The 12,963-nt window shown below is 49.8% G+C and overlaps 1 protein-coding gene across 1 annotated transcript in view; it reads right to left on the bottom strand.

Annotated features, from left to right (window-relative positions):
• KNDC1 (kinase non-catalytic C-lobe domain containing 1) overlaps positions 1-12,668 on the bottom strand; it is a 77,854-nt gene extending 65,186 nt beyond the window's left edge. The window contains exons 1-3 of the mRNA XM_049855741.1: positions 12,421-12,668; positions 7,378-7,576; positions 6,733-6,791 (exon numbers count right to left, since the gene is read on the bottom strand). Of these exons, the coding sequence (XP_049711698.1) occupies positions 6,733-6,791; positions 7,378-7,576; positions 12,421-12,522 (360 nt within the window). The 5' untranslated portion in view covers positions 12,523-12,668. The remainder of the gene's footprint in view (positions 1-6,732; positions 6,792-7,377; positions 7,577-12,420) is intronic.
• Between the last annotated feature and the right edge of the window lie 295 nt (positions 12,669-12,963).

Here is a 12,963-nt window from a genome sequence, read left to right as displayed (position 1 = left end):
TAACAGAAAAAGCAAGGAAAAAAGATCAAATACATGGAAACTGAACAACACCTAGCTCAAAAACTACTGGGTTACTAAAAAAATTAAGGACGGAATAAAGAAATTCACAGAATCAAATGAGAATGAAAGCACATCTTACCAGAACCTTTGGGACACAGCAAAAGCAGTGCTCAGAGGTCAATTTATAGCAACAAATGCACACATCCCAAAAGAAGAACAGGCCAAAATCAAAACACTAACCCTACGACTAGAACAAATAGAAAGAAAGTAGCAAAAGAAGCCCTTGGGCACCAGAATAAAGCAAATAATAAAAATTAGAGTGGAATTAAATGAAATACAGAGTAGAAAAACAATTGAAAGAGTTAACAGGACCAAATGCTGGTTCTTTGAAAAGATCAACAAAATTGATAAACCATTGGCCAAACTGACAAAAGAAAAACAGGAGAGGAAGCAAATAACTTGAATAAAAAATGAGATGGGCAATATCACAACATACCCAACTGAAGTTAGAAGAATCATAACAGAATACTATGAAAAATTGTACTCCAACAAATCTGAAAATCTAGAGGAAATGGACAAATTTCTAGAAACATACTACCTACCTAAACTAACACAAACAGAGGTAGAACAACTAAACAAACCTATAACAAAAGAAGAGATTGATAAGGTAATTAAAAAACTCCCCAAAACAACAACAAAAGAGCCCTGGCTCTGATGGCTTCCCTGGAGAATTCTACCAAACTTTCAGAATACCACTGCTACCAAAGGTATTTCAGACCATAGAAAAGGATGGTATACTCCCAAACTCATTCCATGAAGCCAGCATAACCTTGATACCAAAATCTGGTAAAACTAAAGGTATTTCAGACCATAGAAAAGGATGGTATACTCCCAAACTCATTCCATGAAGCCAGCATAACCTTGATACCAAAATCTGGTAAAGACACCACAAAAAAAGAAAACTGCAGACCAATGTTCCTTATGAACATAGATGCAAAAATCCTCAGCAAAATTCTAGCCAATAGAATTCAACGACATTTAAAAAAAATAATCCACCATGACCAAGTGGGATTCATATGAGGTATACAGGGATGGTTCAACTTTAGAAAAACAATCAATGCAATCCATCACATAAATAGAAAAAAAGACAAAAAACCACATGATTTTATCAACTGATGCAGAAAAGGCATTTGACAAAGTCCAACACCCATTCATAATAAAAGCTTCCAGCAAAATAGGAATAGAAACAGAATTCCACAACATAATAAAATGCATTTATACAAAGCCAACAGCCAACATCATCCTAAATGGAGAAAGTCTGAAAGCATTCCCCTTGAGAACGAGAATCAGACAAGGTTGCCCTTTATCATCACTCTTATTCATCATTGTGCTGGAGGTCCTAGCCAGAGCAATTAGGCTAGGAAAACAAATAAAGGGCATCCAAACTGGTAACGAAGAACTAATAAAAGATTTCGGCAAAGTATCAGGATATATAAAAAAAAAAAAAATTTTTTTTTAATCAGGATATAAGATAAACATACAAAAATCAGCTGGATTCCTCTACACCAATAAAGAGAACTTTGAAGAGGAAACAACCAAATCAATACCATTTACAATAGCCCCCAAATATGTCAACTTGGTTAGGCCATGATTCCCAGTACTGTGTGGCTGTCCTCCATTTTGTGATTGTAATTTTATGTTGAGAGGATTAGGGTGGGATTGTAACACCACCCTTTTTCAGGTCACCTCCCTGATCCAAGGTAAAGTGAGTTTCTCTGGGATGTGGCCTGTAAATTTATCTCTCAAGAGATTAAAGGGAGGCAAGCAGAGAGTTGGGGACCTCATACCACCAAGAAAGCAGCACCAGCAGCAGATCGTGTTCTTTGGACATGGGGTCCTTGTGCCTGAGAAGCTCCTCCACCACGGGAAGATTGAGGACAAGGACCTTCCTCCAGAGCCGACAGAGAGAGAGAAAGCCTTGAGCCAATGCCCTGAATTTGGACTTGGAACCTACTGGACTGTGAGAAAATAAATTTTTCTTTGTTAAAGTCATCCACTAGTGGTATTTCTGCTATAGCAGCACTAGATGACCAAGGTGGAAACCCTGGTGGCGTAGTGGTTAAGTGCTACAGCTGCTAACCAAAAGGCTGGCAGTTCAAATCTGCCAGGTGCTCCTTGGAAACTCTACAGGGCAGTTCTACTCCATCCTATAGGATCGCTATGAGTCGGAATTGACTCGACGGCAGTGGGTTTGGTTTTTTCTTTGGTTAGATGACCAAGACACCCCAAGAAGATAAAACATCAATAAATATAACCAGAGACGTAAAAGAACTATACAAAGAAAACTACAAGACACTACTGCAAGAAACCAAAATAGACCCACGTAAATGGAAAAACATTCTTTGCTCATGGATAGGAAGATTCAACATTGTGAAAAGGTCAATTCTACCCAAAGTGATATACAGATACAATGCAATCCCGATCCAAATTCCAACGACATTTTTTAATGAGATGGAGAAACAAATCACCAACTTTATTTGGAAAAGGAAGAGGCCCTGGATAAGTAAAGCATTACTGAAAAAGCAGAACAAAGTGGGTGGCCTCACACTACCTGATTTTGAACCATTTATACCGTCACGGTAGTCAAAACAGCCTGGTACTAGTACAACAACAGATATATACACCAGTGGAACAGAATTGAGAATCCAGACGTAAATTCATCTACCTATGAGAAGCAGATGTGTGACAAAGGCCCAAAATCTGTAAAATGGGGGAAATAATAGTCTCTTTAGCAATTGGTGCAGGCAAAACTGGACATCCATCTGCAAAAAAATGAAACAAGACCTCACACCATGCACAAAAACTAACTGAAAATGAATCAAAGACTTAAATATAAAATCTAAAACAATAAATGCCATGGATGAAAAAACAGGGACAACACTAGAAGCCCTAATACATGGCATAAACAGTACAGGAAACATTACTAAGAATGCACAAACACCAGAAGAGAAACTAGACAACTGGGAGCTCCTAAAAGCCAAACACTTATACTCATCCAAAGACTTCACCAAAAGAGTGAAAAGACAACCTACAGACTGGGAAAAAATTTTGACTAGGACATATCTGATCAGGGTCTAATTTCTAAAATCTACAAGATACTGTAAAACCTCAACCACAAAAAGACAAATAACCTAATTAAAAAATGGGCAAAGAATATGAACAGGCACTTCACCAAAGAAGACATTTAGGCAGCTAACAGATACTTGCGGAAATGCTCATGATCATTAACCGTTAGAGAAATGCAAATCAAACCTACAATAAGATACCATCTCACCCCAACAAGGCTAGCATAAATCCAAAAGTCAAAAAGTAATAAATCTTGTAGAGGTTGTGAAGAGAGTGGAACACTTATACACTGCTTGTGGGAATGTAAAGTGGTACAACCACTTTGGAAATTGATTGGGCCCTCCCTTAAAAAGCTAGAAATAGAAGTACCATACTATCCAGGAATCCCATTTCTTGGAATATATCCTAGAGAAATAAGAGCTGTCACATGTATAGATACACACACACCCATGCTCATTGCAGCACTGTTCAGAATAGCAGAAAGATCTAGGTGCCCATCAACGGATGAAGGGATAAACACAGTGGAAAACTATACAACGATAAGGAACAATGATGAATCTATGAAACATAACACGGACAAATCTGGAAGGCATGATGCTGAATGAAATTAGTCAGTCGCAAAAGGACAAATATTGTGGGAGACCACTATTATAAGAACTCAAGAAAAGGTTTAAACACAGAAGAAAACATTCTTTGATGGTTATGAGGGTGGGGAGGGAGGGAGGGAGTGGGGAATTCACTAACTAGATAAAAAAAAAAACCCATTGCCATCAACGAGAATTATCTTAGCGAATGGAAGGACAACACACAATACAGGGGAAGTCAGCACAACTGGACTAAGCCAAAAGCTAAGAAGCTTCCTGAATACAACTAAGCACTTTGAGGAACACAGTAGCAAAGGCGAGGGTCTGGGAACCATGGTTTCAGGGGGACATTTAGGTCAATTGGCACAACAAAGTTTATTAAGAAAACATTCTGCATCCCACTTTGGTGAGTGGTGTCTGGGGTCTTAAAAGCTAGCAAGTGGACATCTAAGATACATCAATTTGTCCCAACCCACCTGGAGCAAAGGAGAATAAAGAACACCAAAGACACAAGGACAATATTAGCCCAAGAAACAAAAAGGGCCACACAAACCAGAGACTCCATCAGCCTGAGGCCAAAAGAACTAGATGGCCAGCTACCACCAAGACTGCCCTGACAGAGAACACAACAGACAGCCCCTGTTGGAACAGGGAAAAAGTGGAGTGCAGAACTCAAATTCGAGTAAAAAGATCAAACTTAATTATCTGACTGAAACTGGAGTAACCCCAGAAGACACGGCCCCCAGACTCTCTGTTAAGTCAGAGCTGAAACCATTCCTGAAGCCAACTTTTCAAAGATTTACTGGACTATAAGACATAAAATAATACCCGTGAAGAGTATGCTTCTTAGTTCAAGTAGGTACACGAGACTAAATGGGTAGCTCCTATCTGGAGGTGAGATGAGAGGGCAGAAAGGGACAGGAGCTGGTTGAATGGACATGGGAAATCTGGGGTAGAAAGGAGGAGTGTTCTGACAAATTATAGGGATAGCAGCTAGTGTCACATGACAATGTGTATATAAATTTTTGTATGAGAAACTAACTTGAGCTGTAAACTTTCACTTAAAGCACACACACAAAAAAAAGATAATAAAAAAAAAAGATGACCACGAATTTGGAATAGAATCAGAAAATATCACATTCCGAATATATCTAATAAAATATATCCATGACCTCTACAGTAAAAAAAAAACAAAAACGTTAATAAGAAGCATTAAACAAGACCTAAAGGAATGGAGAGATATAAAGTGTTTATTGAGAAGAAAAGCAGATATTATAAAGATGTCATTCTCCCCAAACTGATCTATAGATTTAGTGTCATTTCAGTCAAAACTCCACACAGCTTTCATGAAACTTGGTACACTAGCTCTAAAACGTCTGTGTAATAACAGAGGGCCAAGAATAGTCAGACCACTTCTGAGAAAGAACAGGGAGCAGCACTTTGCCCACATGATGGCAGGGCTTCTTTGGGAAGTTGGTAATTATTAAAATGTGGTTCTAGTTCAGGGATGAACAAATGGACGAGTGGGATAGAATAGAGACCCCAGAAGCTGACCTCTTTTGTATAAAACCTTGGTATTTGGCAGAGGTAGCATATACCTGGGGTAATCAGTAAAAAAGCTGGAAAAAAAAGTTGTCTATAGGGAAAAGAAGAAACTGGATCCCTACCTCACACCGTATACAAATCTACTTCAGGTTGGATTAAGGAATTAAATATGAAGAAGAAATTTTAAAACTCTTGGTAGAAAATATTAGTGACAATTGTTAGACCTTGGTGTTGGAAAGTTTCTTAAGGCACATACACACAAAAAACACTAGTGATAAAGGAAAACATTAATGAATTTGACTATACTAACATCGAGAAACTTTATTTTTTTTCATCAAAGGATACCTTCAAACAGCTGACACACAATGGAGTTTCCCAGGGGCCAGAGAAGTGTGATTTTGCAGCAGACTGAGGCAGAAGCAGCTATGACAATCTAGCTGTCCTCCATTAGGCCAGCCATTAGAGACTCAAAAATGTAATGAAATGCCCTCTTCTTATGATTTTCTTTGAAAATATTTTTCATAAAAATATGTTATATATGCTAACATGTAGTAGGTTTACTACTGTCAGTTTAAAGTGAATTAATAAATATTTAAAAATATTTAAACTATGTGTGTCAGAGTGGAACAGTTCTCCATAGGATTTTCAATGGCTCATTTTTTGGAAGTAAGTCGCCCAGCCTTTCTTCCAAGGTGCCTCTGCGTGAACTTGAACTTCCAACCTTTTGGTTAGTAGCTGAGTGCATTAACTATTTGCACCACAATAGAACCCACATAAACAAATCTTTTTGGGGGTACTTAAGTATTAAGAGTGTTAAGGGGTCCTGGGACCAAAAATTTTGAGAAAATGAAAAGACAAATTACAAAGCGGAGATGCATTTGCAGGACGAAATGGACAAAAGTACCCGAAGAACTCCTAAAACAGGCAAAGAAAGCACCATGACCGAACAGAAAAATGGGCCTCTCATCAAAGGGAACTCCTCATCCACGTCACTGGTGAATGGAAGAGGGGGCCACGCCGGCCAGGGCCCTCAGGGGCGCCCACCACCGCACTGGCAGGCATGCAAACCCAAGCGTCGGAGGATGTGACGGCTTGGTGCCAGTCACCAACTGGCAATCCGAGGTACTTTCAATACATTAAATACCATAAGTTTGTGCTTCAGAAAACATACTGTGAAATTATAATGACAAGCATGTGTCCAAAGTCACCTCTCCACAAACACCAAAGCTGTCATCACCAACACAAGCTCAGACGACCTGTGCCTGGCAAAGGTGGGTGTACCCCAAAGGCAGCCCCGCTACTGAAGTGGCCCGCTCCTCAACAGAAATGGAAGGAGCCAGGCAGTGCCTGAGGAGGCAGGCACTGTCCACAGCACAGGGGCCAGCACCAGGTACTGGTGCAGTGTAGGTATGGTACAGGTGCTGTACAGGTGTGGAAGAAACAGGCTTGGCGAGTCGCCCCACCTGCCAGCACTTACCTCAAAGGTGTTCCCAGTCACATCAAACTCTGGGGGAACAAAAGCGCCCTCAGGGTCATCTTGGGGAAGGAAAAGAGAGACGCTGTGATTGCAGCCCACAGAGCACAGGGATCCGAATGACCCGCTAGAACGGGCCTCTGGGAGCCCATAAAGGCCAGGAAAGGGAGATGACTCCAGGTTCCCGGACCACTGCCCTGTCTCCTCCTCCTTCCCCCCTTTACTGTGCTGGCCACCCTGAGGACGGTCTCAGCGTCAGAGGGGACAGCGGTCATAAACGGAGACCCCCTCCTTCCCCGCAGATGTGGGAAACTGGCTCCACAAGCAAAGATAAAAGGGAAAGGATTGTATCTGGCTTCCAAAAGGAGGAAAATTAACTTCACCTAGTTAGGGAAGAGCTAGACCCCTTCCAGCTAGGGTTGTCCCTGGAGTAGTGGGGAGGCACAGGGAGCCGCTGGCCAGCCCACAAGGGACCCTCCCACCAGAGAGGCCACCGGCTATCCGCCCCAACATCTCCCTTAGGCTTTACCCCTCAGCCCATTCCCCAATGCCCCTCCACTCCCCACGCCCCTCTCCTGACCCCCACCCCCGCCCTACTCCCTGACGCCCCCGCCCCCTGCCCCGGCCCCCACCCTGACGGCTCCTCACCGCTGAGCTGCTCCATGAAGCACACGTTCCCGCTGGTGTTGAAGGCCAGCGTGTCGGGCGTGATGCAGAGGGTCTGGAAGATGGCCGAGTGGGCGACGCTCCGCATGGACAGGCAGCACTCCAGGCACACGGCCCAGGCCTCCTGCTCGCGGAGGCCACTGTCCCGCAGGGAGAGGATGTCGGCCAGGGACACGTTCTCCTGCCAAGATAGGCGGGGCTGCGATGACCTGCTGCCTCGGAAGACTCAGGCAGGGCTCTGGCGGGATGAGGGAGGCCAGTGCTTCCCGGACACATCGCACGTGTGTACCAGGAACAGGGCTTTAGGTACGTTTTATTTTCACAAAAAGTAACTTCGTTGTTCCTTGGGTGTCAGCACGACCTCCTGCTCAGGACAGTGGACATCTCCACCCCCAGTCACCAAGAAGATGTCCTGGTGAGGGAAACCCTCCACCCTACTCAGAAAAGCTCCAGACCTGCAGGCCACGGTGCCTCAGTGCTGAGAATGGGAAGTCCTGGGGGGTCTCTGCCTGAAGGCACAGGGTGAATTTCCATGCAGGGCATGCCCCACTCAGAGACAGGACCATCCTGACTCCCCTGAATCCTGGGGTCTTGTAGTGGAAGCTGAGGAATGCTGTGGGCTCCACTGACAAACCAAGACCTAGAGGCCCCACTCACTGGGTCCTAGCTTGGCCTAGGGGGGATTCTCTTGTCTTCCCTGATCTCCATGGCCTGGCCTGTTTGCAGGTGGGAATGTCGTTAGAGCCTTGGCTGAAGGGCCACGGACCAGGGAGAGAAGGAGGCCAGGAAGAAAGAGTCCAAGCCCACATGGCTACCATGGTCCCAGCAGACACACCCCATCCCACAGTCATGAGATGGACAGGCCCCACTGGCATCCTGCACAGAGCCGCTGACTCTCATCTCTGTTTGCCTCCAAAGGGGCTGGCTCTGGACCCGTTTGAGCCTGACTGCCTAGCAGGTATAATCCTCAGTGGGAGACAGTTCTGCACTGATGAAACGCAAGCAGCTGTAAGGCTTGGAGGTGGCTCGCTGGGCGTGGCAGACATTAGAGGACAGAAGTGCCCAGCCAGCTCCGCCTCCGAGGTACCCATGTGTCCAGGTCACACAAGGGTCCTCAGGGCTAGCAGCATTACACCTCCCACCCTTCAGCTGCCCCTGCTCCTGCCAAGCGCTGACCTCATCAGGGCCACATCCTACACAGGCTCCACCACTGAGCACAGACCCAGTTCCTTGCCAGGCACAGAGGCCCTGCTCCATCCAGCCCAGCACGTCGTGCCCCCACCGGGCCCTCAGAGTCCCCAACAAGGTGCTGCTGCAGTGGGGGCTGTGGCATAGATGCCAGGATGGGCAGAATCACTGGCCTTGCAATTGTGTGCACAAACTGACTTCCCACCCTCACCCTGTTTTCCCCACCCAGCGGGGAGGGGAGTGCCTGGAGTCTGGCATATGTGACCCCTTGGGTGGCAGAGGGCAGGGCAGGCTTCCTGCCTGAGGACTCTCATGTGGTTCTGACCACACAATCCTGGTTAGTGGCCTCTGCATTCTAGAAGCCCCCTCACTCATACAGAGGATGAGCAGGGTCCCGGGGAGCCAGGGGTCACTTTGCACCCTCAAGTGTACTTACTTACAGCCAGTTCATGTTGTGCTACCTTGGGACATGCTGAGTCCTGCCAGCACAGAACTCAGGCCACCGGTGACAGCATCTGCTGAGACCACCTACATGCTGTCAGATCCCCCAGGCCTGGGGCTTGGCCAGGTGCTCTGTCGGGGGTTTGCGTGCTGGCCCCCAATGTACTCGCCCCCTTCAACTCATTTTGTAAGTGGGGTTCAAACATCACCTCCCCCATGAAGCTCTTCTGGGCTCTCCAAGTGTCCCCTCCCTTACAGCTCCCTTCTTTAAGGACTTGTACACACTCCTGTCGGGCACAGTGGGAATGGCCGCTTCTCTATAGGATGTCCCCTGTTGGGGTGGGGGAGCTGTGTGTTCCTCAGGGTCCCATTCACCTTCAACCCCTCGGGTGTAGCACCTGGCCCACAGAAGATGCTGGGGATGCCCACTTAACATGGGCATTAATAAGAGCACTGCTGGCCTGGGGGAGCTGGGGATGAAACATGCCCTGGCTGCTGTCATCCTCCTTGTCAAACTGCCCTCCTCAGCGCCCCCTGCAGGCCAGTGGCCCTCCTGCCCCCAACAGGGCAGCTAGCAAGGCCGTTTCCTCTGCTGCCTCCCTCGTCCTCCACCACCCTGATTATGCTGTCCAGCCCTGGTCCCACACCCCATAATGGAAACCGAAGTCCATGTGGATTCAAGGCCAGGGGACCTCTTCAAGGAAGCCTGCTTTGCCCAGCACCCAGCAGAGCTGTCTCCCTGTCCACTGGGAACTGCATTCCTGGCCTGTCCCAAACTACTGGCACTGCTGCAGGTGGCCAGGCACTGGGCAAAGGAACAACCTGGAGGTTTCCAGGGGGCTGCCAGGACATCCTCATGCAGGTAGACCACACGTGCACAAGTGTCTCTGGGGTGTGAGCCCAGAAGGGATTGCTGGGGCCTGAAGCATAGGCACCTTTGACTTTGCTGCTTGATACCCAGCTATTTCCCCAGAAGCTGATCCAGTTCACACCCCCAGCATTAGAGAGTGAGGGTGGCCACTGCTTGGTGTGTGCCAGAACGCAGTCCTGTCTAGCCTGCTCATTCTCACCAGCCTGGTGGTGGTGCGACGGTGTTCACTGTGGGTGTATCCTGCATCCCCCCAATTATACTGGGGTCAAACATCTTTTCGTACATTCGCTGGTGATTTGGGTTTTCTCTGGGGACATGGTGAGGGAGGTCACTGGAGGGGCCTCGAGGGGTCCGAGGGTCTGTTTCTCAGTCTCACTTTGTAACAGAATGCTGCTCAAGGGCATTCCTCTGTCCGGTGGGATTTCTCCGTGTTCTGCCTGGTCTGGTGCCCTCCATCCATTCCAGGAACTGCCCTTTGACCTTGGTTGTCCCGGCTCTCTTGGGGGTGGGGGGTTCCCTCAGCGCTGACCACCTGGGTTGGGGCTGCAGTCTGCCCTGCCTCCCCTGCCTCGCCTTACACAGGGTGGCTTTTTCAGTGCCAACCAACTCCTCATGATGTTTCAGGCTGAGAGTTAGATCTGAAGCCGAGTTCATCTGGCAAGTCGAGGTCTCGGCTGCAGCTGTTCTAAGATACATGAACCCTTGTGCACAGAGCACAGGGGTATGGCAGAGCCTTCTCCAGAGGCGGCACAGGATGGGGGTGAGGCCCACTGAACTTACCCACTGGTGCTACTAAAACGATGGAGTCACAGTTCCCTGCGTTATTGGTTATAGTCCCAGGTAAGGGAGGACTTCCCCTCTAAATGGCAGCTGCCCCAAGGAAGGGGAACTGCAGGGACATTCCCACCAACAGAGGGCATCTGGGAATGGTGGAAGGGTAGGCCACAGGCTCTGGGTCAGATGGGCTTGGGTTCAAGTCCTAACACTGGCCTGGCTGTATACATGATCACCACACATGGACCCCCTATGTTGGGCACAGAGGGGCCTCAAGCCCAGGTCCACCGTACAGAGCAGTTCTGTGAACACCGGGGTCTCATTTACACCTTGGGAGCAGAGCAGGAAGGAGTCGTCTAATAAAACCCAGTGCCGTCGAGTAGGTAAACCGAAATGGACCCTTGGGGGAGGCTTTGAAGGCTGTGGGCTGGGCGCACCCTCCTCTTTCCATCAAAGCCATGGAGACAACCAAAGTTCTCTTTGTTCACAGCGCTGCTCTCCACCCTCATGCCAAATCCAGGCCACTGTGGGGGCAGGGGCAGTGCCGACTTCCCCCAGCCTGGCATCAGTCTTAGTGGCGGACAGCAGGCTTACCAGCTCTGTACCCAGAAGAATTCAGCTTTTATGGCATGAAATTCTTGGACACTTAGGAGCTGTCTCTCAGAGGAGCTTGACGCTGGGAGTGGAGTGGGTAAGGGGCACCTGGCCCTGGGATATACCAGGTCAGGAACCAGCTGGACCCTTTCCCCCAGGCCTCTGCCTGGCCTGACCGGCATGTGGAGGGTCTTCACTGGCCCAGGCCATTTAAAAAGGAGGCTTCGCAGCACCTGCTCAGGACTTCAGAGTTCCAGCACTCCCCACAGTCGGCTGGGGGTGCTGGGGATGGGGCATTTGCTGTGGAGGCTGGGCAGGCCCTTGTACGCAGACCTTAAGCCCAGGAGACTGCTGGGTCCTCTGAGGTTCCCCTCTCATGGGCTGCTCCCTTCCAAGGCCCTCCTGGCCTGCTCACAGACCGCAGAGTTTGTTAATTTGACTCCAGCCCAGAGTCTGTGGGGTGTTCTGGGGACGCTGAAGCAAGCTATGGGACAGACTAAGGTCCAGTGGGAAAGAGTTCTGCCAGAGTCACAGGCATGCTGGACTGTGGGCACTTGGCCCAGGGAGTGGACAGGTGCCCAGTGTGATGGAGATGGCTGAAGCCCTCTGGGCCGTTCCAGCCCCCTGGGCTGTCTCTGTGTGCAGGCCTCCTGGCAGAAGGCCTGGTGTTTCCCACCCCTCATCAGGAAGCAGACCCCGGCACTGGGCAGTCTGTCCACCCTGGCTCCCAGCTCTTGAATTGTGCACCCCCCCCCCATTAGGCTCTGCTGCCCTGTGCCTCCTGCTGGTCCTCCAGGTTGCTGTATAGGGGGCCGTAAACACTGACCCCAACGTCACTGTCCCCCAAGTCACTGTCTCCATGTCCTGGCACCCACATTCATCATTAGGAGCCCACGGCCCCGGGGGGCCCTATCTTCTGCACCTGCCGCCACCCACTGTGTACCTACAGTATTCCAAGGGCCCTGTCCTTTCATGGGAAAACGGTACAGGCCTAGAGGTTGGGGGGGGGCCGTGAGAACAGATATGGGACCCTCCTCCCCATCCCGCAGGGGAGACAGGGGGCAAGAGGTCTGGGGAGGAGGATTGTCCCACCCCTCCCGGATCCGCTCCAGGTCTCCCGGGGAAGGTGGGAGCCCCACCGTGGGCTGGGGCCTCACCTCGTCCTCCAGCAGAGTGGGGAGGGGCTCGAAGTCGTAGAAGTCCAGGTCCCTGCCGTCCTCCTCATAGAAGCCAGCCGCGGCCGGCTCCAAGGCCTGCATCCTGTGCGTGGGGCCGGGCGCAGTGGTCGCCGCCCGCGCCGGGCTCCGGGTTCGGGGATCGGGGCGCCCTCTTTCCGGGTTCTGCCCGTTCCCTCCCGCAGCCCCTCCCGCCTGCTTGGCCGCCGCCTCCGCACCGCCGGCTTGCTGGGCTGGGGCTCGGGCTCCGGGGGCTACACGCGCCCAGCCACCATGGCAACGCGCCGCCGCGCTCACCGCGGGCCCCCGCCCCCCGTGTCTGCCCGTCACCGCAGCCGCGTTCCTCCCGTCACGGAGCACCCCCTCCGCGCTCGGCTGGGCCCGCCCCCTGCGTCTCCCCTAAGGCTCTTTGCAGGCGCCCCCCACCCCCGCCGCCTGCCGCAGTGCCGCCCAAGGGGGAGCGGGGGGAGCGGGGGAGCGGGGGGAGGGGCGAGCCGCTTCCGCCCGAGGGGTGGGGGGGCAGCG

The sequence above is a fragment of the Elephas maximus genome, chromosome 16 (assembly GCF_024166365.1).
Source record: "Elephas maximus indicus isolate mEleMax1 chromosome 16, mEleMax1 primary haplotype, whole genome shotgun sequence".
Lineage (NCBI taxonomy): Eukaryota > Metazoa > Chordata > Mammalia > Proboscidea > Elephantidae > Elephas > Elephas maximus.
The sequence above is the reverse complement of the archived record's forward strand: the minus strand, read 5'-3'. Positions and strand labels throughout refer to the sequence as shown.